The 27,865-nt window shown below is 39.6% G+C and overlaps 1 protein-coding gene across 1 annotated transcript; it reads right to left on the bottom strand.

Moving 5' to 3' along the window:
• Window positions 1-297: 297 nt before the first annotated feature.
• LOC145780544 (uncharacterized) lies at window positions 298-27,865 on the bottom strand. Its single transcript, XM_082592171.1, has 6 exons — window positions 25,499-27,865; window positions 11,617-11,845; window positions 5,560-5,661; window positions 4,378-4,476; window positions 3,208-3,354; window positions 298-973 (listed from the first exon to the last, which is right to left on the bottom strand). Exons 1-6 carry the CDS (start codon window positions 27,863-27,865, stop codon window positions 942-944), a joined length of 2,976 nt encoding a protein of 991 aa, XP_082448297.1. The 3' UTR covers window positions 298-941.

The raw sequence follows: 27,865 nt of genomic DNA, 5'->3' as shown, positions 1-27,865 counted from the left end.
AGGTGAGAGCAAGGATTGCAAGGGGGCTGGTCCCGATTCAGGCAAAGCAAAAAAAGTTGGTTCACACTTAAATAGCAGTAATTTGAAGATCCGTTTGAGTTACAATTTGATAAAGACTACAAACGCTACAGTCACACTGTTTCAATCAGAACATTTTACAGAAACTATGCAAATGAAAAAGTGTAAGAAAAATTCAAGAAAAACGATCAAACGATAGGCGGGCATCATTCACAAAACCATTTTAGGATGAATTTGTATGGCACCAGGGTTGCTGGTTCGATTTTCCTAAAATTGCTCATTGGAAAAATGCTTAATTTTTTAATGTGATGAGAATATATTCTTATCCTTGTCAATAAACAAAAAAAAAGACTAGGAAAATTTTGCTTCTAAGTCAACCAACACTTGGCAACCAAAGCAATATGACGAAGATCATGCAGCAGTACATGTCTGCTTTGCGTGGAATATATTTTATGATGGCTGCCAACAATAGATTACTACAACGGCACAAAAAAGGAAATTACGTCACATCAGGGTACGGCCGGGTAAACACTTGTCATTCGTTGTTGGCTTGCCTAAATTTTATTAAGTCAACAGAAAACTGAAACAAGAAATGCTATGTAAGACATTGAATGTAATCATAATCATCACAATCCTTAACAAGCGCAATGCAAGGACAATCATATCTCTGTTAAAGCTTATTTCTTGATTAGCAGATTAATGGAGCAACTGTGGCCGTCATAGTCAACAACATAATTACGATTCATAAAATGGAAATTTATCAGCAAATTGTTCATTTTTCTTACACGTTTTACGACCAATAAATGAGCGTTTTCAACAGCATACAGACATTGCTATACAGGAAGCTCAGTGATGTACACTACAGCTACAACAGTATGTTTTCAACATTTCTCTATCAATCAGGTTTCCAGGAAAGTCAAAAGTTAACTTGGTCCTTTTCCAAAAGTTTTGTTACCTGGAAAAAACAAAATGTTCATGAACTTTCATATCCCAAGGTGACGTCACATCAGGAAGTGGAGTTCTTGAACCGCTGCAAAGTCGTGAACAACGTCTGCAGACGTTGAATCCATGCAAAAAAGTGGGATTTTTCAAACGCGGGTAGTAAACGTGGGAGCTTTGTGACGAAAAATGTGAAAAGAACCGCAAGAGCAACAATCCTGTCACTGTTTTAACTTTTTAAAAAAGTGATTGTCAAAATACTCAGCTTAAAAAAATAAATTGTCCTGAAGCAAACAATCATGGCGTCCATGCATCCGAAGAAATTATTACATCGTCATGTTTTTTCATCAATTCTCAAAATATAGAGTGTGTTATGTGTTTCTTTTTCGTTATGTTTTATATCGAACAAACATGTCCAACAATCAACAATGAGCATGACTATGGGTCACTACAATAAGACACATAAGAGTGGACTACAATGGGCTAAAAATAATTTTTGTTACTTTAGTTCACGTGAAAAAATATTGACACAACGTTAATAAAATATTTCCAAAGTTTTGAGCATATCGTTGTTTATTCAATCGCAACAGCCCAATAATTACATCTGTAACATATAATTATATACCGTTTGGCAGTTCATTTTATTAACCTATAACCTCCTAGCATCAGTTTAAACTGACAGAAGTAAAATCATCAATTTTTCACGAAAAAAATAATATCTCCCAAAAAAAATTCATTCCTTTTTTAAGTTACGCTTATCTAAAGCTACCTGGAAGAAATGAACAATAAACTCGGATTCAAGAGGGGATGAGTTATGTTATGTTTCTATTTTTCGAGTAAATAAAAGAAAAATTATGTTAAACCTACTGACGTTATTCGGTTGTATAAATCCGTGGTACAACAAACCAAACTCAACCAAAGTTTTACAATAAGGATAAAGCTTACCCCATAAACATTGGTCGTGAAAAACACGTAAAAAACAGGTAAAATTCTGAGGAAACTCGTGTAATACACGTATATTTCTCGTGTTTTTACGAGCCAATGTTTATGGGGTACGTTCTTTCTGGGCTGGTGCCTAAGTTTATCGGGTTCATTCATGTAATTCATGATTTAATCCTATTTTGGTGTAATATTTTCCAATCAATCACTTTTTCATTCCTCGTTTGCTTGTTTCACCCTCTGGTAGAATCTTTGTTTGGTGTTCACAGGGCCGGATTTAGCTGATGGGGGCCCGGGGTACGTTTAGGTCGGGGGGCCCCCGTGCAAAAAATTTTTTCACGACGACGGCGCGAAAAACAACCTCTACGTCTACAGTAGCATTAATCCAGCACTGCACAGCATTTTGCAGAAACTTCAAAGGCTGAAAGAGAAAAAAATAATAACACAAAATCGCATTTTTTCCACGTTGGGGGGCCCTTCAAAAGGGGGCCCGGGGCACCTGCACTCTCTGTCCCTCCCCTAAATCCGGGCCTAGGTGTTCATGTGAGCAATCTGCCTTCATTTGTTGAACTCTACAGTTGAGTTGAAGTTCTTACAGCATCGACTTCTCGAGAAGGAAGTGAACAAAAAGTGCCCAGTTTCAGTCATAAAAGAGCTGTCTCGGTCCCAACGCTACTGTCGCGTGAACCAGGGAATGGCGCCTTCGCTTTTCAGTTTCACATTAATTTTGTTGTTCCATTAAACGTGGAAGGAAAAGCCCTTGCGCCAGCTATTTCCGAGAAGTTATGATGTCATTTTTATACTGGGTGATCAGCCAGATGTTTTTAGTTTCATTGCTTACTTAGACCTAAATTGTTATCGATTTTTGTTGGTTTAAAATGAACGGCGTTTTAGTCGAAAACACTTGCTGTCAATACGTAAATACGTAAATCAACTCTTTCAAATGAAAATCCACGTCCTATCAAGCAATTTGAAGAAAAATCATGAAACAGTGATTATGATTAGATTAACATACGTACATTTAGACTAATATCAGATAATAATTAAAGTAAAGAAGTGCACGAAAACCCACGGCTTAAACATGTCATGAAGGTTGAGGAACGACATTGCGCGTTTCTTTCTCTTTTTGTTAACTGCAGCATATTCAACATTTTCAGTTCATGCATGGTTGTCGCGTCACAAATGCTGTAGTTGGGTCGGCAATATGACCAATGGGCCAATTTGAGAGGTGCGCCTTCCCGCTACCATATCTCCTTTGAATGTTCACACAAAGATTCACACTTCAGCTGGCTATTGCGTTAGCTGACTTACCCTGTTTCTTTCTCTTTTTGTTGACCGCAGCATATTGTGCATCGACGTTTTCAGTTCCTCCATACAGTGGATTAACCCGATCTTCTTTCTCATCAGTACCAGTTCCTCCGTACAGTGGGTTGATACGATCTTCTTTCTCATTAGAACCTAGAAATAAAAAACCACCACTTAACATGGCTCACAACTACCACGATCACCTCAACATAACACCTAATGATATGTATTTTCAGCCTTTTGGTGACATTTTACTTGTTTTAAGCAATTTATTTGAACTATTTTTTGAAACTGAAGTAATTTTTTACCACACAGATTCAAATTCTTTTTACCTAAGTTGATAAGACCTTCCTAATCAAAACATAACACGTTAAGACATTCAACTGGAGAATAATTAAGTTTGATATATCAACAGCTATATTGTCTTCAGAGATCCCTGCTGTGGTTGGGAATTTGTGTTATGATGTTAAGTTACAATTACGTTCAGTAACGTTTCATTTACATCAGCATGGTCAGTTAGTCACACAATTCAGCTTAGCTGAGGTATTTCCTTATGGCCACGTTTGTGTCGTGAAGTGATTTGCGGGGTTGATGAACGCCTACCGCTCCTGCTAGCAAAATCGGATCTCTAATACATCAATTTAACGTCTGTAGGCGTTGTTGATTGATTGTTTTGTTTCCATACTTACTTTCTATAATGCTTGGCAAAATTCATTTTTTACCGTATCAGCGACACAGTAGCGTAGCCAGGAATTTTGAAAGGGGGGGGGGTTTGACGACCCAGCGGCGGGGGGTCTGGGGGGCCTCCCCCAGAAAATTTTGAAAAATTACTTTGAATTTGGTGCATTCTGAGAGCATTCATTTTCAACAAAAATGTGGTTACGAATATTCCTGTAAAATGGTGGTGTCTGGTGGCATAGCAAAAGGATAAGATCATGTTTTCTTCGGCATTTTTCGGAAATAAAGCTAAGTCTCTATGTTTTCTTGTTGCTAATTCCTGGCTGAGATGTTTGGTATTGGCAAAACTTGCTCTTTTAATGCAATTTTGTTTAAAATTAGGCAGTTTTTTTAGACTGAAAGCATCATTCTCAATATCGTGACGTCACACGCGTGCCAAAGGGGGGGGGGGTTGTAACCCCCAAAACCCCCCTTGGCTACGCCACTGCAGCGACATACCTCGTTTCTTTTTCCGTGTGTCGATTACAGCATATTCTGCACCGACATGTTCAGTTTCTTGGTAAAGAGGGTTTATACGATCTTCTTTTTCACCAGAACCTACAAATAAAAAAGAAGTCACTGGGTGACTATTCACCGCCCAAGCCATACACAACAGCCAAAATGATCGGATTTGGATTAAATCTAAAGATTCAGTGCCTGTTGAACGTCGAACTTCATTCAGGAGGCACAAACCAGCTTCGGTAATAGTGTGGGCAGGAGTTACGTTCACAGGTCTTAGAACCTCTCAGATTTTCATCGAGGCTGGTGTCAAAATCAACCAACATATTTATCTGAAGATTTTAAAGGATGAAGTTGTTCCTTGAGTGAGGAAAGTCACTGGAAATGAAGGAATTACACTATAGCAAGATGGAGCAACCTCTCACACAGCCAGATTGGTCCAAGAATGGTGCAAAGACAGTTTCAAGTCGTTTTGGCCCAAAAAACTATGGTCTTCATCTTTCCCTGATTTAAATCCAATGGACTTTGGGATATGGTCTATCTCGGAGTAGAAGTCCTCCGCTGTATTCCACTCAAGTGTTGAGGTTATGAAGCAAAAACTGACCAAATCTTGGTGATCCCTCGTTTCCGCCAGGTTGTCAAGGAAAAAAGTGAATATGTTGAATAATTCTTAGATGTTATTAAAGGCAATACATTTCTTTTTTATTTGATATATGAGTAGTTTTTATTGGCCTTCAAATAACTAAAAAACCTAACTTTTATTTGTCCACATTTCACTGAGCCACCCTGTAAATAAATTCGGAATGAAAGCAAGAGAACAAAAAGTTTTGTCGAAACAAAACGCTTCGGATTATTTCTGTGAGAAATACCTCAACTTGAATAATTAGAAAATTGTTGTTTCAAAAATTTAAAATAAACCAAAACATTTTGGTTTCGAGCAGTAAGGTAAGAAGAAATGTAGAAGTTGATCCAAAATTTGTCCAAAATTTTGACCAGTCACTTTGCATGATACCAAGAGAAAAAAATCAATCATTTGTAGCAGCGTGTCGAAACTCAGTTAGAACACAACGCCAACGAAGGGAGCATCCTGCTAGAAAAACATCGTGCACCATTCTTGCTTTAAACAGTAAATGGACACCAGAAGACGAAGGCAATGTTGCTTTTCACAATTTAAACTCTCACCGCTCGCGGCATTCACATCAACTTCAGCATAAGCTGTCTCGTTGGGATCCTGGTGTTGCTGACCATACAACGGATTTGCACGGTCTTCTTTTTGTAATGAATCTGCAAAGAAAGACAAATCACACGTGAAGATAAAGTTATGTCCACAACATTCAAACGACATCTCTGCCTGTTAGGACCGTTGGCGGCGTGGTCGAGTGGTGAGAACGTCTGCTCGATGCTCGATGCCATGTCGGTTCAACACCACCCAAAGCACGCAGCTGTATCTCGGCAAGACGCTTAAATATCACGCCAAAATAATGGAAGTAATTGACTCGATGGCTACAAGCCCCTTCGTGGTTTCGGTCATCTGTTGCATCTGCTGTCGCAGAGTCCTGTACGTTGAGGTAATAGGGGCAAAGTAAACATGTTTATAACAAGAAGTTTCATTGGATAAGAAGTTTCATGCGATGTTGGGTGTTGTGACCATATAAAGTTACCAACAAATGGTAGAAAAAAAACAGCAGCAAAATGTATGAAAGTAAAAGCAAGTAAAACAAACTATTAATTAATAACATGATTACAGCGTGAAAGGTTGTTAAAAACAACTATTCAAGAATAACATATCGTGATGCTATGAGAGTGGCAGGGTTTGCTGTGGTGGGGCTTAAAGTGCCCAGTAGACGAGAAAGGAATAAAGAAACAAAATAGAGACTGCTTTTGTCGTATCCAGAACATATCTGGTTATTAGCAGTTTACACTAAGTGCAGGGGAAGTCAAGGAAGCCAATCTGCGTGTCAAGTTTCAAGCTTTGCATGGTGACGAGTTTTCAAAGTTACATAGTTTCCAAGCAACAAGATCCCGTGCAGTTTGCCCATGCATTAATCACTTTCGTCATCAACTTTCAATAGAGTACTACATTGTTGTATGGCATGCAACAACGCACGCTATGCCATGACTCAGTGCCTGCCTACTTCGGCACAAGCCACGATCAACTTTTTGAATCTATTCAATACCACAACCATGTACAGTTTACGTGATAGTAGTAGTAGTAGATTATTATTCACCGCATAAGCAAGTCTGCAGATTAAGCACCTTATTCAGTGGACTATTTTTGCCATGTTGGATCAACCGTAATCCGGTGATTAGAATCGCCGATTGCTGATTCACAGATGAATCTCGTGTAAACTGATTCTCTGTTAGCTTAATTGGCTGCTTAAACCATCCGCTAAAGGTGCATCTAACCCTAAAATCTGGAATTTCCATGGTTCAAACCAAACCAAACTACGCCGATGACTATTTTAATACGAACAAATGCATTGCTGCTTTGTCAGTGTATACCACTTACATTGGTGTGACGTAACCGACTAACGGTCAATCAATTCACTTACATCACAATGTCTATTACAGTGGTTCCCAACCGGGGTGCCGCGGCACCCTGGGGTGCCAATTGCAATGCTCAAGGGTGCCGCAAGATATTGCAATATTCCGGCCCATTCATTATTTTAACTTTAACCCGTTAAGTGCGGAATTTATTTATTTCTAACCGAGTTTCAGTGCGCATTAAGTTGCGCGTCTCGTAGTTATTCCCGGCTCCTTTCTGGAGGGTCGCTTAGTGGAGAAGTCGCTGACGGTAAGTAGGTAATCCGCGGCAAGCCTTTGTTTTCTCGCCCAGGAAAAACAACGTGAAAGAGATTTTGACTCGTTGCTGTTCTTTCCATAAAAACGTTTAAAACGCACCATTATTGCCAGGTTTCATGATTTTATTTTGCAAAGAATTCGAGAAATCCAGTTTTAATGGACTCTCATATTGTTTTGAATCTTAAAGAAGAATTAATTGACATTCGTAACGATGGAAATTTTAAGCTTATGCACAAGCAGATGCCTCTCCACGACTTCTGGATAAAAATTCAAAATAAATATCCTTGCGTTGGAAAGAAAGCTATTGTGCTTTTGCTGCAGTTTTCCATGTCATAGCCTACCTATGTGAGAGTGGATTTTCCGTAACGAACTAAAAAACGAGAACGACTGCTTGTAGTCGAGGAATAAATGCGAGTGGCTTTATCGAATGTGCCCCCACATATTAAGGGACTTTGTGCAAGAAGTCAAGCCCAAATTTTACACTGACTTTTGAATAACAACATTTATTTACGCGCGCTATAGCCTACTGTACAACTCATTCTGTGTTATTTCATACAGTTATTTGAAATACAGAAACCTCATAGAATTGATCCAGTTTTGCCAGGGTGCCGCAAACTATTTATCTCTTTGATAGGGTGCCGCAAGGTCTAAAAGGTTGGGAACCACTGGTCTATTATAACGTAAGTCGTAAGTGGTTTTGATGCTTGGATCCAGAGTTGCCATATTGGCGTTTTTATCCAAAGATATGTGATAACAGGGTCAAATTAAATCTAACCTAGTTTGAATTCTACGCTAATTTGTGAAAATTTGGGTAGCTCTAATTCTAGTCTAATTTGTAAAAACGTGAATAGCTGTAATTATAATTATAATCTAATTTTAAAAATCTAAAAAAGTTCTAGTTGGCCAAGTCTGCGCTGCATGCCGCGTAATGTTGATTTCAGGAATATCACATCCATTTACAACACTTCGTTCATCCCTTCTTAAAAAAAAACACAAGGGTGCAAATTTTGGATAGGTACGGGAGAGTAACAAATATCAAACAAAGTTACATTTCAATTCCACTGAACAAGTCAAAATAAAAGACATCAGTGAAGTCCTCCAATTAGGCAGACTGAGATGGCTTGGTCACGTTGAGCGCAACTCAAGCTGGATCTCACAGGTCAGATGTGTCAACATCGCAGCACAGCGGGGTCAAGGTAGACCAAAACTTCCTTGAAAAGTTCTGTTTCAAGTTTCAAGTTCTGTTTTCAAATTTCGTTCTGTTTCGGTTTTTTATCAAAAATCTACGTTCTTGGTAGGATCGTATTCCCTTTGCACGCTTTGTCGAAATATATTTCTCGATCAGCGTTTGAGCTTGATTTTTCAATGGCTTGCCGAGTTCTTGATTATTAATGTTATAAATGAATAGGTACCATTGAATAAAGCTCAACAAAGTTGAGGAAACGAGCTTATTTACATTATCCTTCCAAGCAAGGATATGATGCTAAGTTGCATGAAACAAAATAGTAAAAAATCATTTGAGGCGTCATACTCCCATAGTTTACTTCAACCGCTGGATGTAAACCTGGATACGTCCAAGTAAATAAATAGTGAGTTGCATGAAGCACAAATAGTGGAAAATCATCTGAGGCATCACACTCCTATTAGTTCAGCAGGCCATAGCCCTAATAAGAGCCGTAGGCATCTTTTTCTAGAGCAGCGTACTGTTAATAATCACGAGAGAAACCAAGAGTTATTGTCGAAGAGGTGCCACACCGCAATTGACGGCATACTTGTATCAGTAGCGCACCCAGAAAAAAATTTAGGGGGGGCTAATTCAGAAATGCAGGCCGAGTGATTTGCGACAATAGTGACTGTGACAATAGGTCAATGCCCATCCCTTTGATTAACACGGTATTTAAAAGCACTTAGGCTACAATCCACCGGTTGCCGATACATCAGGATTCGTTCTCTCAATCAGACTAGAAGTGGCCTAGTAAACCCCATGCTCAGGCGCGGATCTAGGATTTTTTTTTTGGGGGGGGGGGCACTAGAAAATTAAAAAGTCAATTAAAAAGAAAGAAAAATATAACACAGATATGAACAATGATACTACGACATACCGTAGGCTACACGATATGTTATAAAATAGACATTAAAACAGCTATTTTCATCAATTGTAAATGTTTAAAAAATAAATTTTGCTTGAATAAAAATTGCTAAGCATGCAAAGTAAACTTGAAATCTGGTTTAAAACCCTGTATACAGTGTCCATGACCAATTGGATATTTGTATGTTTGCAGGCTTATACGGTAATAGATTGAAATTATAATGAAGACTAAAAACTATAAAACAGCCATTCAAGGTTTCAGACTGTTTCAACTGACGTCATTTGGTTCAACGTTGGTAGCTCAGTCAGCTGAGTCAGCTCCAACAAATGTTGCAAATGTTGCCATTAAAATGTATTTGAAGTTGTATGAAAGAAAATAACGGAGTCTGATCGATAGATCATTTCAACCATAATAATAACAACAAATTATTCTTTCCCCCTCCCCCCCTGGATAAGTTAAGTCCGCCGTGGGACTAAGATCAGCTGTTTAGAAGCATATCAAACCATTTGATGCGGAAACATACAATTTCAACAATTCTTCACAAAATTTCGGGGGGGGCCTTGGGCCCCCCATAAATCTGCGCCTGCCCATGCTACTAGCACCATCAGCATCCTCATCCCTACGTCCACTCTTGCAATCTTCTATAGATTTCGACTTTTTCGTCATATAGCCTATGACAAAATAGAATTAGCTTTCCGTTTGCCAACACAAATAAGTGCGAAACCAACAACTAGCACGAAAACAGTTTGAAACAAAACACTAATTTTGTAAACAGTAAATTTGATGTGGATGTTTTTCCTACTTACAAAAGATTCAAATTTAGTTCGTATTTTCAACTAAAGTCCCAGACGTCTTCGTTTCTCTGCTCAAATGTCGTATACAGTTTTACAGGTCCGTGTGATTCGGCATTGACGTACGGTACATCGGTATGTCCACCAGACATTTGACCACGAGAGTACGGGACTACGGGAGCATCTGAACTTTAGGGAGTTAAAGAAAAGTGCCATCAAAGACCATATCATGGAGTGTTCTTTTTGCACTGGTCGAAAATTCTCTGCTGACTCATTTAAAATTTTACGCAAAAGTAAATCCCAATTTGACACCGAAAGTCACTGTTATGATAGGAAGCACTGTTAATCAAACGCTTCAACCCAAATTTAAACAAACAATTCTTTGCTGGAGGCGCGCCCATTCTCTTCAACATTTACTTGATGTATCACGTTCCCTGTGGTGCAAATTCTTTTGCAGTTATTTATGTAGTTGCCTTTTCCTAATATCATTTTACCTTCAAAAAGTTTAAATTTATTGCATTTTTATAAATATTTTCAGATTTCTGATGAGGGCTTAAGTTAAACTGAAAACGTTCGACTGTTAAAACTATTTGTAAATATGTAAAATATATTGTTATAATGCTCAGCTCTGTTGTATTGTTGTGTCTTATTCATATCTAACCTGTAAGCAAAAGGTAGCCTATAAATGGAGAACATACAAAAAATTCATTTTTGGTGGTGGGTTTGGGGGGGGGCTTGAGCCCCTTAGCCCCATACTGGGTGCGCTACAGACTTGTATAGTTTACTATAAAAATAAATTTTAAAACATTAATTTAGCTGCAAATTGTCATTAATCGTTCTCGTCGTCGTACGAATCATCCTATTATTTAAAACCTGAAGCTATGCATACAGCATTTATTTGAAAACACACATGGAAAATTATTTTGCCAAAAGTAGCCTATGCTTAAAGGTTCGTTATAAGCATATATGCATCAATTGCAAAGAAACGCAAACAGAAGTTTTAAAAAAAAAAGAACTTAAGTTTTTAGAATCCTGCAGAAGAAAGCGAGCCTGTGAAAGAAAGTAAAAGGATATACCTACACATAATTATCCAGATTATACACATAATTAACCATATTATGATCTTTGGACCTAGTGTTAATTTACTAGTATTCTGATATCGTCCAACATAATCATGAAAGAAATCAAGGTCTATAGTCGAATATGAATCCATTGAAATTTCAAATCAAGGTCTATAGTCGAAGGGACTCCACTCTGCAATCGACGGTTTGTGATAAACGCTTCTTACCTTTAGTTTTTACATTAAAAGGCATGCCCTACAAGGCAATAGGTGGTTGAGCATTGAGCAAGGTAGCACAACATTGCTCATGTGCCACAGCTCGAATCAACAGATGTTTTTAGATGGCATTTCCTCCATCAGGGCAACTAGCCCGTCCCAAGCGCTCATACGCCAGAAGCTGGTGGCACTTCTTGGAACATCGATTATACTACCAAGTGGTCGCTCGGTATTGTAGTATAGATCGTTATATTTAATCACATTGACAGTTATTACTCACTTTTGTCTTTAGATAATCTTCGTCTTATAAAGCAGCAAAGCAGAAGAATAAGTACCAATAAGAGCAGACAACCGGCAACACTGATTCCAACTGTAAAACCCAAACTTGTAGAAGCTGCCAATGAACTTCCATTAGATACGGTCACAGTAAAATTGAACGTGGATGACGCTCCCAAATATGCGGACGAGGAAAGAGTGAGCGTATATAACCCGTTGTCGTCAGTAGACACCTGAAGAACAATGGTTATTGATTTTGTCTTTATAAAAATAACCAAATACAATCCCACAGTATTCTCGTGGCAAATTATGAAATAGATTGTAACAATCTAGAAGAGTAACGAAAACAGACGTTTACGTTTTCCTGTAGGAGTGGCAGAAGGCATGATGCACCTGACCGCTACAAATCATTATTGAAAATCGAATTCTGCAAACAATTTTACAAAAAAATTGATCAAGGAACTATCTGCAAAACAGCTTATGAAAAGCAAACGAGTTGAATCTGCTTTTCTTATAAAAATCAGAAAACAAACCTGAATCTTCCAAAAACAAATCTTATACCCGTCAATTGCTGACTGCAATATAAGTTTACTAAAATAAACCAACACATGATACGGTATCACATGCATAGCCCATGAGTAACGGCATTGTAACTTAAGCTGACATCTTCGATTGCTTTCTGTTACAAATTCACAACGTTTGGCATAGTATAACACTACGATTACACATTGTGATATCATTATAACAAAAGTCCATCCACAAAATCAGGAAGTAATCTAAGGCGAATAAAAGATTTTTCACACAGCGTCACGGTAAAAGATACTAGTCTTATGAAGCTGAAAAACTGAACCTGTAATTTCTTGCTTAGAAGTCACCTTGAAACAGAAATTTGAATTTCGATTCCGCAACTCTGGTTTTAAAACGATTCAGCAAAGCAACTTTATAACTTTAATAATCATGTCCATACGCGCCGACTTCCGGGGGGCCGGGGGGCGGCGCCCCCCGTAAATTTATGGTTGAGGGGCAACAAAAATATCTATTCCAAGTGGTGTTTCAAAGATAAAATACTTCGCGAAAGAAATTTAGATCATTTAAACGGATTTAAAGAATGCCGAAAGCGAAAAACAGCCTACGTTGCTCTTGACCGCAAAACAACAGCTGATCGCATGGCTTTCTCTGGAACGTGAATTACTACTGAGAGTGAGATGCGCAAGGCACGCACGCTCACAGTCCCTCACTGCTTATCTTCCCGCGCGTAAGGAGCAACTTCAAAGTCAAAACGCGTGGTAGCGAAAAAGCGAATGCGAGGTTGAATGTTTATTCTCATTTCACGAGTTATCCAAACGTCCATTAGATTTTTTTGTGACTTCAAACATGAAATCAATTTTAGCAAACTTTATCGAGTTGAAACTACGACACAACGAACAATCAATTAGCACTGTATTGATGTAGGCTATATATTGTGAAAATATATACATCTCATACACTCATCTGTATGACACTCCTGCACTACCGTGTGGCCTATACTCGAGTATAGGTCAATCTCGTGTATACGTCGAACCCTTACTTTTGAGCGGAAAATCGGTGATATTTCCTTCTCCCGTGTATAAGTCGAATAGATTATTCCCGACACTACCATTCGATGGTTCATTTAAGTATTGGGATTGACATACGGTATGGAAATTTCAAAGTAGATCGCAGAGTAACTTACGCTGCTGGAATAGTCACGTAACTATTCACGACAATATTAAGTAAACCAGCTAAATTAGACGCGCTATTTTCAACGAGGTCTTCCCGCTGTGAGACAATTATGATTCAACAGAACGCATTGTTTTGTTCGCAATGTGTGAGAATTAAATCGAAAGCCGATAAAAGAAAAGGTGTTTAATGATCTTGGTCGCAGATATTGCCTGCATTAACGACGTCTCTTACCGCTATTATCACCTAGCCAACCTAACATCATTGTTTTATGCGGCCGCTAAGGTTTGACATCGACTTCAACGATCATGGAATGTTACGTAATAAGAAGGAGTATATCCTACACCCAAAAATAAAAAATAAATGATCTCTTAAAACAGCTCTTTCTGCTGTTTTGTCTCGAGAACTTTGCATATTGCTCAACAAGTGCATCATCATCATCATCATAATCCATCGTCGGTTTGTTCCCCACTAGTGGGGGTGGCCGATTGTTTCCGCGCAGCAATTGTTTTAATCCCTTTTCTCCATTTCACCCTGTCCCTTGCATCTTCCTCCTTCAGTCCGACTTTTTTAAATTCATCCTTCACTTGTTGTTTCCACGTTCTTCTTGGACGACCGCGTTTCCTCTTCCCATCCACCTTTAGATCTAGTGCCTTTCTAAGAAAACTTCCTTCCTCCCTCCTTATCACATGTCCATACCATCTTACTCCATTTGCCCTTGCCATTTGGTCTATGGTCTCTCTCATCTCTAGCATATCCAACAATTCTTCAGTCCTTTTTTCCCTTCTCGTTTTCACCCCACACGTTGCTCTCACCAGCATTGACCTTTCCGTTCTTCTCAGGATTGCCAGTTCACTCTCTCTCAATACCCATGTCTCTCTACCATATAGCATTGCAGGCCGCACACAGCTCCGATATACTTTTCCTTTCATCCTTAGTGAAAATTTTCCGCCATACAACATTTCCCCACATTCCCTGAACTTTGCCCAGCCCAATCTTGCCCTTGTTGTCACCGCTGCTTCACATCCACCACTTCCATTTATCCGATCACCCAGATAACAGAAGTCTGTCACTGTTTCGATGCCATGGCAGAACTCATCATCATGGCCTTCCACTTCATTCCTTCGTATACTGCACTTCCCGCATGAAGTTTAGAATTGACAAGAAATCATTAAATTTGAAAATTAAGGTTTAATCACTGCAAATAAACGTATTCAAAACTTTTGCTTTGGCCGACGCCATTTCACCTTCCTTAATCTACGTCGGCAATTTTGCGGCAGCAAAAATGCGTCCATTTTGTAAACTGCCTGGAAAAACACAGCTTGTCCCCTGTATAAGTTCAACCTGTCTTTTTGAGGTGAACATCACTTGCGAACATCTCGACCTATACTCGAGTAGGCCATATACGGTATTCGATAAAAGACTATAAAGACTTTCGATAAAAAACAAGAGAAAACACTTCGCCGTTGTTAACGCTTTGAAGGTAAGTAATTAGCAAAACGAGGTTAATAAAACTGATATCTGGTTTCCACTCTGCTTAAGATCATCATTTTTTTCGTTTTATTTCGATAAATTCACTGTCTTGATCGTTGTTACCCAGACAGCAAATCAACCGTTTTTACATTGATTCAACGTCCGCAGACGTTGAATCAATCTAAAAACGGTTGATTTGCTGTCTGGGTATGCACTCGAAGGAAAAGGAAATTAATCGACTTGTTTTCTAACTGTTCTTTCAATTATGACTTAACAATATCAAAATTTTTACGACTATGCGTACTGCAAACTGCATGCACAAAACTAATCGTTTCAAGCAGCGGTTTTAATAAATTTGGTTTGCGACCTACGTGTCAATATAAACAAGACAGTAAGCTTAATCAAAGACTATTTTAATTGAGCAAAATAGCATTATGGTTATGACGTCATCACCTTTCTCGCCCCCCAAGGTTTTTTGAAAAGTCGGCGCCTATGATCATGTCACTTACATTTGTTCGTTTAAATGAGAATATTTGTTGGTCCTTTGGCACGGTAGAGGAGTTCAAAAACATTAATGCGTCATTTTTCACCATTGAACCTAAAACGCATGTTTTTTATTAAAACATTTTCGTTATGTTAGTGGCTCAAAATCATCAACATTAGAAAAAAAATACAAACACCAAACACTTTAGCTAAATAAAGTAGTAACAATAATAATCTTCACTACTTTATCAGGATTTTAACACAAAACATCTAACACATAAGCCTATATAGTGCAGCTGATAACCTCTCATAATCATTACAATTGTGCAAATTATGACTAAAGCATGAAATTTTCACCAGTGTTATTACATACCATAGGGGTCATTTTAATGATGGTAATGGTCATTTTAATGATAATGATATAATGGTCATTTTAATGAGGCCAACTGCGCATTGGAGTCAAAGCAGATCTACTACACTAGGGTTACCATGTTTTAAAAAGCAAAATTCCGGACAGTGCATGACTATTTTCATGAGACCATATATATGCGCTACCGAAATGCTAAAGCTGCAAAACGTTGTACAATACTCATGCTCAGTGGCGTACGCAGTATTTTCTCAAGGGGAGGGGGCATTGACGGTAGCGTAGCCAGAAATTTTGAAAGGGGAGGTTTTTACGACCGGCAGGCAAAGCCCGACAGCGTTTTTGCCTGAGACGACATCCAGCGGCGGAGGGTCTGGGGGGGCTCCTCCAGAAAATTTTGAAAAATTACTTTGAATTTGGTGCATTCTGAGAGCATTTTCAACAAAAATGTGGGTAAAAATATTCCTGTGAAATGGTTCTGTCAGGTGGCATAGCAAAAGGATAAGATCATGTTTTCTTCGGCATTTTTCGGAAACATAGCTAAGTCTCTACGTTTTCTTGTTGCTAATTCCTGGCTGAAATGTTTGAATGTGTGGTATTGGCAAAACTCGCTCTTTTGATGCAGTTTTGTTTAAAATTAGGCAAGTTTTTTTAAAACTGAAAGCATCATTCCCAAGCATAAAGAGACTGAAAGCATCAATCTCAATATCGTGACGCCACACAACATTTTCATGGGGGGGGGGGGCATGGGCCAATGTCCCTCCCCTGCGTACGCTAGTGCTCATGCTAAAGCGCCAGCTACCGAAATGAAAAGTATTGAACCGAATACCTGACCTAAAGTATGCTATGTTAAAAAAACAAATTATAAACCAAAAAAAAATAAAAAAGTAATAAACAAATCGAAAAAAATAAACCAAATGGTTGCAAAATAAACCAGATTTGGTTTTAAAAAGACTAAAATAGTAACACTGACTTCTAAGTGGTAAACATCATTGATAAGGAAAACTCTTTGTTACATCATAATTCCGTACAACCTCGTAGTAAAAACATGCACAGGGTACGAAATAACAATGTTGTGGATTGGCAGTGTGCACAGTACGATTGCAGATGCAGTAAAATGAGCTGGTTGAGCGAATTTTCTAGGACAACTCTAATTTACAGGATTATTCCCGCTATTTTAATTCCCCCAAAACGTCCATCATAAAATTCCGGACATTTGAGCATATTTTTAAATTCCTCCCGGACGCAAAATTTAACCCTAAATTCCGGACATGTCCGGAATTTTCCGGACGGTATGGCAACCCTATACTACACTGCCTGAAATCTGAAATCACTAGAGCACATGTGGTTGATGTTATAATCCTTGATGGGGCAGCTATTATTCAAATGGTTAATCTTGTTGTGGCAAAGACCTTTGAAGAGTATATGAACACAGTTTTGCACCTTACATGTTCACTCAACTTGAAACGGTCCAAAGACTGGACCGCGTCTGGGATGTATATCTGCCTGACAGCCTGAAGGGTACGACCAGACAGAAGAGGGGTCATCAAGAAAAGTAAGGGTGCCAGGAAAAGAGTGGCTCCCTCTACCGTTATGCCTAAGAACTGGAAGGACTTCCTTCGTGTGGACCAAAACAAGATTGAACTCTTTGGTTTCTTGTCACGAGAGACCATTCGTCTTCCGATAGCTGATGGCAAGGAAGTGAACGACGCTAGGAAACAGCTTTTTGCACACAAGTCGAGGGCTCTAGAAAACATCCCTCACATGCAGACAGCATTCCAGCAACACATCAAGCGAGCATCTTTCTAGGCCAACTGCTGGAACCAAACTCTGGTCCTGAATCCCAAGTTTCCGAGCCATTCTGACTGGGGATGGACAAAGGAGGCTTCTGGGTGGCAGCCTCTCTGGACGACACTGCCAGAGGCATCAAAATCTTGCCAAGAACTGATCTACTGCAATTCCAAGAAGGGGTGTACCGGCCGCTGCAAGTGCACTATTTTTGTTGTTGATGTTTTTTGGTGTTTTGGTTTTTTTGGTGTACCGGACGCTGCAAGTGCACTATTTTTTTTGCACTGAAGTTTTTTTGGAAGAAGAAGTTTGAAGAAGAAGTTTTTTTTGCACAGCTGCACTGAAGTGCACTGCATTATGTGCATGTTCGGGAGACTGTTAGCTGCGATGACATACCTCGACATTTATGCGGCAATAGGCTATAGATGTGTGAAGGATGAATTTATGCGGCACAATGGACAAGTGAAGGATGAATTTAAAAAAGTCGGACTGAAGGAGGAAGATGCAAGGGACAGGGTGAAATGGAGAAAAGGGATTAAAACAATTGCTGCGCGGAAACAATCGGCCACCCCCACTAGTGGGGAACAAACCGACGATGGATTATGATGATGATGATAGATAATTCGTCTGTATTTCATTACCGATATGTACTATTCATGTGCCTGAGGCCCCGCCTGGCCTCACAATACTTCAAGCTTTTATAGCCTCTGTCTAATGTACATTAAACATTACACTGCAACAAATTATCATGACATGTCTATCAAATAATTCCCGAAACAAACAAACTGCACCAGAATCGTGAAAAACTGTAATTTAGGTCATTGACCTCTCAAGGTCATCAGAGATCAAATTTGACTTACTTCCCGATCTTAAAATTCTGAACCTTATGATATTATGTACTAACACCGGTAAAAACTTCCATGCTTTAATAATTATCATAACATGTCTTTCAAATAATTCTCGAGACAGACATAGCCTACAGCACCAGAATCGTGAAAAACTGTAATTTAGGTCATGTTTAGGTTATTGACCTCTCAAGGTCATCAGAGGTCAAATCTGACTTACCTCCCAATCGTAAAATGAACCTTATGATATGTACTATAGTAGGCTACTAACACTGGTGAAAATTTCATGCTTTAGTCATAATTTGCACAATGGTTTTGATAACCCACTGCACTAATAATGATAAAACAAAACAATATTAGTTTATGATTCAGTAACTGTTAGCTGTCAATAGATGTTAACTTTAACAAAAACGTTAATTTAAAAAGCAACCTATCGAATTCGTCTTCATCTCACAAAACATCTCAGCCAAGAATGTAGATATTGTGTATTGCTCTGAGCGTTGGAAGCATGAGATGAACAATAGACGTTCTTGAAGTGTTACCAAAGTTGAAAAAGATTGTAACCAACTCGTGAATTAGAAATTACCGTTTTTAGTCAAAGATACAAACTCAGTTTTTGGGTTGGAAAAAAACGTTACAATGCAAACTCCTGGACCGGGTGGCTTCCATTGACAAGAAGAATCCGACTTTGTGTTCCTATCTTGATAAGGTTCATCTATAAAACGAATGGACAAGTTTTTAATTTAATATGCTAAGAAAATAAATTGCAGGCAGTGCAGAATTTTTTTGTAAAATTCAATTTTCTAAGTTGACTTTGGTTTATCATAAACTTGATAACCTTGTTGAATGATTGCAACCTATATAGGCCTACAATGGGACTAGCGTTCACAGAAAACACTCTCCGAAGCTGCAACCAGACCCAGTGGCCGACCGCGTAAAACTCGGAGGATTACATTACGTGAGTACGTAGTACAACTGCAAGAAAATAGGAAGACACAGCACTGTTATTTGTCGCAAATAATTGTTTTGCGATTTCCCGCTAAAAATGAAAGGAATTTAACTTGTTGAACTACAATTAAATATTGATGATGTGCAGAAAAAATAATAATAGCTTACTGTACACACTACACAGCCTTAAATCTTTCCTTAGCTTTGTTCATGTAAGCAACGTTAAAGTTGCAATTTAACATAACGTAGTTTACGAGTACATCTAGTGATGGCTCTATATCTTTATCCTTTGTTTGACTAGCAACATATGTTGATGATATTATAAACAAAACTTATTTCCAAAATTAGGGCATACTTGTTTATTCATTTTATTAATGACAAATTTTAAACAGCTGGAAAACACAAACTTACAAATAACATCAACAAATATGCCTCGAGTAAAGCTTCCAAAGCGATCAGTTGTTGTGCAAGTGTAATTTCCAGTATCCGATGAACTTAATTGTGTCAGACTGAGTGCAGAAATTGTAGCAGAAAAACCATTCGGAACTTTCCACTGATATGTCGCATTCAACTCACGCCCATGATCAACAGAACAAAACAATTCTAGGTCTTCATTTCGTTCTATCGTCAACACATTGTTCTGAAGGTTTGCATGAGAAATGTTTACTGATCCTGAAAGGTGATAAGACAAAATCATCTTTTATATTCAGTTTACATAAAGTTTGAGGTTAAAATATGTTATTCTAAATCTTCATTTCATTCCATGGCAAGCACATCTTTTCTAAGTCTTGCACTGCAGAAATGGTGGACTTTATTAATCTTGAAGCCAACGAAGGAATCAAAGAGTTTTTTTTTTTATCAAAATCGTTTTTCACATTACGTTTGCAGGTGGGCCAGCAACACTAACCCGAAAAGCTGCTTCAATGCAACTACCGCGCATTTTGTTAACCTAATACTTTCGAAAAACGTGTTTGGCTTTGTAGTTTGGGTTTTACGGCACTTTTTGCGTTCTTAAATTCTCATGTTTCCAGCTCAAAACTCAAAACAACTTTCGTTTTGAGTTTCACACAGCACCGTCGTTTAAGTTTGAGCCAGTTTTGAACCAGAAAAAAATAACTTTTGTTTCTTACAAGATTCCTTAGTTTTGTTTCAATTTAAGTTCCTTTTTGAACACTCCTAAAACGTCTGTTGATTTTATTGTAGAAAAGCGTCTCGGTCAGAAAAATAACATTTAAATTACAAAGCACTTTGGCAAGGTTGGCAGTAGTACCATTTTTGGTTACTGATTAGGTACCACAAATGGGAAAATGTCACATGGAGGTATATATACTGCACTGATGGGGTCGAAACACTGATAAACCGGGAGGTCGAAACGGTGTGCACTGTGTGCAAAAAACGGTGTGCAAAAAAAAAAAAAAAATGTGCACTGTTTGCAGCGTCGCAGGGCTTCTTTCTGGGCTATGCAGAAAGAGCCTGTCTCCCTGGCCCGCTCCGCCATTCTAAATTTGCGGACGGGCCATATAGTGTTTCGATCCACACTCTCCCTCCACAGGTACCTCGACTCCCCAGCCTGGCCCTCGCGACCTAAGCTGGTGGACTTAACCCTCCGGGTGCATCGTCACCCCATAAATCCCGCCGCCGCGGGGTGTGGCAGGCCGGTTTCCTAAAGTCTTCGACCTGGCTATGCTTGTTTGTACTCTCTCACCGTGTCAATCTTTTGTACTGTGAGCTACTGATGCGAATAAAACAGTTCAACACTTGACGCTCTTGGTTTATGCCAATTGAGCACTTTACTGGAGGCACCTTGCTATGCATTGCGCAAAGCTCACTGCTTGCAGTTTGAGCACTTTGGCAAGGTTGGCAGTAGTACCATTTTTGGTTATTGATTAGGTACCACAAATGGGAAAATGTCACATGGAGGTATATATATCTTCATGGCCATTATTCCAGTGTAACTACTGCACTGCTGAGACCGGGAGGTCGAAACGGTGTGCACTGTTAAACCAGTGTCATCTTTTTTTATAACGCTCCAGTCTCATCAAACCCAAGCATTCAAAAATGAACAAAGGAAAGGAATAAAATGTCTAATGTACATGGTTTAACAGCAATTAAGTAACTTCAATCATCACTATATCTCTATGTATTAATCAATCAATTGTTTCGAATTATCTTACGCTGCCTTCGCCTTGTAACGCTGTTCTTGCCCGCTCGGATCAACCTCGCTCTGCTTTCAACGCATTGATCTACACGATCCCCTGATCAACTCGATGCAGCCTCAAAATTTCCACCCCAATTTTCTAATTTTTCCTGGTAATGTAGCCTATCAGTGCCTCTAGTTTCAATCGCTAGCCTCCCCGACCCAGCTGGGCGAACCTGCGTCAACGTCTGGCCAGTGCACATCCGTGCTCGCCGAATCAAAGCTTACTCTTCTCCAGTGAGTATGTATTACAATCCCACCTATATTTTTTGTTTCTATTGATTAATCGAGCCTCTGCTCCACATTTTTATTTGAATTTTGTTTGCCACGAGAACCAAATTATCCTTAAATAGTTGACTCTCTTCCTCGTGGTAGACCCCAATTTTATCCGCTCTGCCTACTGGCAGACCGGGTATAAGAGTCAAGTACCTGCGCCGAGGTCGCGTGAGGGAGACGTGGGCGCCGCCCGGCGGTCAATTACTGCCGGTTCCAGCGTCCACACGCGACGGGTCGCCCGGCCCGTCGCAGGCCATCTTTCTGGGCAATGCAGAAAGAGCCTGTCTCCCTGGCCCTCTCCGCCATTCTAAATTTGCGGACGGGTCATGTAACGTTTTCGAACCACACTCTCCCTCCACAGGTACCTCGACTCCCCAGCCTGGCCCCCGCGACCTAAGCTGGTGGACTTACCCCTCCGGGTGCATCGTCACCCCTAAATCATGCCGCTCCCCGCCGCCGCGGGGTGTGGCAGGCCGGTTTTCTAAAGTCTTCGACCTGGCTATGTTTGTTTGTGCTCTCTCGCCGTGTCAATTATTTGTACCCGTGCGCTGTTGATGCAAATAAAACAGTTTAACACTTGACGCTCTTGGTTTATGCCAATTGAGCACTTTACTGGAGGCACCTTGCTATGTATTGCGCAAAGCTCACTGCTTGCAGTTTGAGCACTTTGGCAAGGTTGGCAGTAGTACCATTTTTGGTTACCACAAATGGGAAAATGTCACATATAAAATGGGAAAATGTCACATATACCACAAATGGGAAAATGTCAGGTATATATATCTTCATGGCCATTATTCCAGTGTAGACCGGTGCAGTGCATCATAGATTCCTACTGCACTGATGAGACCGGTGTGCACTGTCTGCAGTTAAATTACAAGATAAATATAGTATGGTCTGTTCATGGGAAAATAATCTTTTTCTGAAGTCCCTACAAAAGCCTAATGAGAGATGATTTGATTGGTTACATCGAGTCAATATTCTAACGGACTTGAAGTAAAAAAGCGGTTTAATACTTAGTTTGAAAAATATGCAAAATAAATTGCATTTGAGAGTGCAACAACTGCAATTATATTATTTCTAATTTAAAATTTTATCTCGATTTTTGACTGATCCTACCAAGCGGAGTAACGAGAAAAATACGTAAACATTAAAAACAAAAAAATGTAAACTGCCAGCAAGCAATAAAGTTAATATTGAAAATGCAATGATCAATCAGACAATGTCCGCACTAAACTACAATTGATTGATTGAATCTTTATCTTTGAACTGGAAAAGCTTCTTTGAGAGCTTAATCCTGGCAGTTTCGCAGAGCCTACGTACTTGGAGCTGCTACTATTCGGTGAGTCCGATTCGGTGAGTCCAATTCGGTGAGTCCGATTAGGTGAGTTTCTAACCCTTAAGCCCCAACCCTAACCCCTAACCCTAAAAGGGCAATGATAATTAGGCTACGATACCCGATAATTAAAAAAAAAAATTCAAAAAATCACCGAATAGAGATCGGACTCACCGAATCGGACTCACCGAAACGGGCCATTCCGTACGTACTTAGTACTTGTAGAGATTTTTAACCACTGACGCAGGGCCAGGTCGCAAATTTTTTTCCCACAAACTTTCTGTCTCATTAACGTATTTCGGTAAGTGCAGTCATTATTGGTTACTGCGTGCGGTAAATTTTTCTGTCGGTTACTTCGCATAGAGTATTGTATTAACACCGTGTAAATGCTAACATTTTTTCGTTGACTTTTTTAGTCAGTGGTTTCATCTTGTGCCTAATGTTCGTGAGAACAACAGTTCGACGCCCATCGAAGTCAATTTTTTTTTCTTAACTTTTGTTAACTTTTGCGGTGCACAAGAGCTTTTAAAAAAAGTAGGGTTAGGGTTAAGTTTATTTTGTATTATGATTGCAGCAGAATTTCATTGGCAAATAATTATTTCGGAATCTGAATTAACCAATCTCTCAAAACACATTCGGAATATCTTACTTTTAGAGCAGGGGTTCCCAACCTGTGGTACGCGAAGGTTTTTCAGGTGGTATGCGGGTAGGATCCGTTTTTTTCACAACTTTATATTTTGTTTATCTGGTTTTGTTTACAAAAAAAAATTCCGAAGCCTATTCTTATTGTTACGTAACTATTCCTGTTGTTTCGTATCATTACGATCTTCAAAATACAGCTCATGTCAATTTTCAACAAGGAGCACAGTTGCTTTGAAAAGCCGTACCTACAAATAGTGTTGAATAATGCTAGTTGTAAGCTAAAAATAGATCGGAATAAAATGTTCAATAACGGTTACAAGGAATGTTCTCCAATAAACTTCTGGCTCAGTATGGCCTCTTCATATTCAACGCTAGCTTCCCATGTTGTTCCACAGCTACTGATTTTGCCTTCCTCGTGGGAATGCGAGCAGGGATTTTCAGTCATGACGGACAATTGGACATCAAGTCAAAAAAAACAAAACCGACTAGGTGCGCCCGGAAATGACTTTCGATGCGCTGTTAGCAAATTTACACCGCGCATTGACCAATTGGTGGACAGTAAACAAAAATCTCATTAAATTTAGTTGTGGTGTTTTAATGTTATTTTAGTAGGCCAATATTATTCTTCTAAATAAAATATGATTCGATCAAATTAGTTGTTCTGCAAGAAGTGGTACGCTTGGCAGTACAGAGCGTCCAAGTGTTACGAGATCATAAAAAGGTTGGGGACCCCTGTTTTAGAGTGACCAGAATCAATTTCTTTTCTCAACTTTTTAAATTAAGTGTGTCTCCACTCTCCGAGCTTTGTTTTTTTTTTCAAGTTCAATGTTTAGATTTGGACTTGGAGGGCGAGAATTGACTGCTGACTTTAAAAACCACGCGAAAAAATGAATCGATAAAAACAGTTACCGCGTGCGGTAACCAGTAATGGCTACACTTACAGAAATATGCAAATGAGAAAAGTTCGTGGGAAAAAAAAATTTCGCGACCCAGTCACCGAGGTTGACAGAGTGAAGTTTTTGTTGACACGTTGTTGCCGGGGAGTTATTTCATCCATTAGATGCCGCTGAATGGAGAGCAATCCTTAGAATACCTTGCTCAAAGCGCACACCTCGCAAGTCAAACTAGCGCTGCTTAATCTTGAAGCTTTTTCGTTCACGAAGTCACACGCTAACCAACTGAGTTATTGGGTCGGAATTAAACAGCGTTATATTGGCGTAATCGTAGTGGGATGACGTACGTTGCAAGTGTAATTACTTTAGTGACCAAAATGCAGTCTTATCCAGGGGCGCGGGAAGTAGGGGTTATCACATAAAGAAAATAGATTATCAAGACACTTAATCACCGTTTCGGTGCACATGTTTGAACACGGATAACAGAACGGAAAACGAGAAAATTCATCAACTATTACGAGCAAATACACATTGCGACTACTGGATGGTAATGGTCCTTTAAAGTCAATCGATATGCGTTCGAAGGGGCGAGTAGCTTTAACAAGAGTGCCTTGTTGCTGCTTAAAAAATCTTCGTTTTAGTTCTGCGCATATTCTGCAGTTACTACACACTCTCTTTGTGTCATCCATTGAGAATGGCAAATTTTTGGACCGTACGAAGTGGGAAAGTCTCCTCACACCAGGGTGGCAAAGGTTCTGATGAATTTCGTTTAAATTGTAACTGGCGGTAGACGCGTAATACGCTCTAGTTAATGTATCAGGTCCGGCATTGTCCTTCCGGGTCTATATTGCACTGTATACAAAAAAGATGCGAGTTCGAGACGCCAACACTGTATTTTATTATTTTTAACTTTCGTGCGTCTCCTGTTGTCGAACATAAATGCTACCGACTTTTGGTCTGTGACCAAGGTGAAATGTTGTCTCGCCAGAAAATGCTCCCATTTGCGAACGGCCTCTATGATTGCAGTAGCTTCTTTTTCTACGGCAGGATAATGCCGTTCTCTCCCTTGAAAAGTCCTTGACATAAAAGCAACTGGTCTTCCTGCTTGGTTAAGAGTAGCAGAAACTGCAACCTCCGACGCGTCGCATTCGACAACAAATGGTAACGTCTCGTCGATGGCCGCCAATGCGGATTCGGAGATTTCTTGTTTAATAGAAACAAAGTCTCTCAACGCTTCTGGATTCAATGGAAACGACGTAGTGTTTTTCAGACTCTGAATTTTGTCAGAAAAGTTCACGACCCATCGTGCATAATAGGCAAATAATCCTAGAGCTCTTTTGAGAGATTTGGTACTTTGGGGCGCAGGTAATTCAAGCAGTGGCCGTAGTCGTTCGGGATCTGGTTTTATTTTGCCATTGCCGACGCAATACCCGAGAATGCAGATTTCTTTGACCGACGAGATTGTTTTGTCTTCATTTAACGTAAACTTTCTTTTCTGAATTGAATGAAGAAAGCGCGAGACATTTTCATCGTGTTCACTTTTGTCACGCCCGCATACCGTAACGTTATCTAGATAAGGGTAGGTATTTTTCAATTTATCAATTTTCACCATCTCATCCATTTTCCTTTGAAACTGGGGAACTCCATTTGTTACCCCAAAAGGAATTCTGTTGAATTCCCAAAGTCTTCTGGAAGCCTCAAACCCGGTATAAATTTTGTCCTTTTCAGCGATAGGGATTTGGTGATAGGCGATTTTGAGATCGAATGTTGAGAAAAACTTATGAACAGACAACCGATGAACTAGATCGTCTATGCGTGGCAGCGGATAACCGTCCAAATTTGTGAACAAATTTATTGTTTGTGAATAATCAACACATAGCCTCTTCTTATTTGTTTCTTTGTTGTTAACGACCAGAACTTGAGCCCGCCAAGGCGAATTGCTGGGGCGGATGATACCTTTGGAAGAGAGTTTTTCAATTTCTGCGTCTATAAACTTTCTGTCCGACTCGTACCGTCTTGACTTAACAGCTATCGGCTTACAGTCTTTCGTCAAGTTTGTGAAAAGAGACGCTTCATCAGTTATTGCAGCGATCACCGAGCAATGGTCGTTCTGTTGATTAACTACAAAATCGGGTTCACCTCCTTGGTATACAAAAATTACTCGACGATGATTTCTTTGGAAGTCTGCTCCCAATAAGATGTCGCAGCACAAGTTTTGCAAAACGCCAACTTTTACATTGCTGTAGAATTTCCCGCCGACAGTGATATCGATGAAACAGTTACCTACGACTTGTTCTTTTGAGTTGTGCGTAGCCATAGAGACTTTGGAATCGCAGCGTTCAATTTTAAGTTTTAGCTTGTAAGCAGTGTCTTGGTTGATGAAACTAACAGAACTACCAGAGTCGATGAGTGACGACAGCTCGATGCCATTAACGAAGGATTTCATTGTAGCATGAGACAAACAGCAGGGTGCGGGGTGAATTGCGCACATATTGTCGGAATTAACGCAAGCGGTAACTTTTCCTCGAGAAAACTTATTTTTGCAAACTTTAGCGAAATGTCCAACTTTATTACAATGATAACAAGTTGCATTTCGGGCAGGACATCTCTTCCTCTCATGATAGGAATCCCCACAAAAGAAGCAATATCTTGCAACGTTGCTTACAGCACTGATAGTAGAAGTGTTTTTGCTCTTACCTTCAACAACTTCGTCGCTATGGATATTTGAGTTCGATGAGACAGCCGATACCTGTAGTTGGTCTCTTGAAGCATGAAATAGCCGAGTGTCTCTTGCCGCTCGATCAAGGGTGCTTGCTTGAGTGTATGCGTCAGCTAGATTGAGCTCTTGGTTTTCCAACAGGCGTTGTCGAATTGTATCGGAAGAAATGCCGCTGATGAATGCGTCGCGTACCATTTCCTGCTGATATTGAGCCGAGTCGACGGCTTGAAAGCCACATTCTTTGCTTAGAAGCTTTAAATTTTGAAGAAATTCGTCTAAGGATTGTCCTGGGTGTTGCTTGGTAGTGGCTAGACGATGCCTTGCAAATAAAATATTCGTAGGCTTCACATATAAGTTTTGAAGAACGTTCAATGCACCGTTGTAATCTTGACAGTCTTCGATGAATTCGTAGACTTCAAAATTTACACAATTCGTGAGTATTCGCAGGTCATCCCGCCGGTTTTCTCCTTCGTCTTGGACGGGGAGAGAAGCCAAGTAATTTTCAAACGTCTTCCTCCAGTGCTTCCATTCTTTTGCCGCTGTGCTTGCGTTTGGATTTAAAGCAAGGCGTTCCGGCTTCATTAACTTGCTCAT

The sequence above is a fragment of the Aplidium turbinatum genome, chromosome 12, assembly GCF_918807975.1.
Source record: "Aplidium turbinatum chromosome 12, kaAplTurb1.1, whole genome shotgun sequence".
Classification (NCBI taxonomy): domain Eukaryota; kingdom Metazoa; phylum Chordata; class Ascidiacea; order Aplousobranchia; family Polyclinidae; genus Aplidium; species Aplidium turbinatum.
Note: the sequence above shows the minus strand (reverse complement) of the source record. Positions and strands in the feature narration are given on the sequence as shown.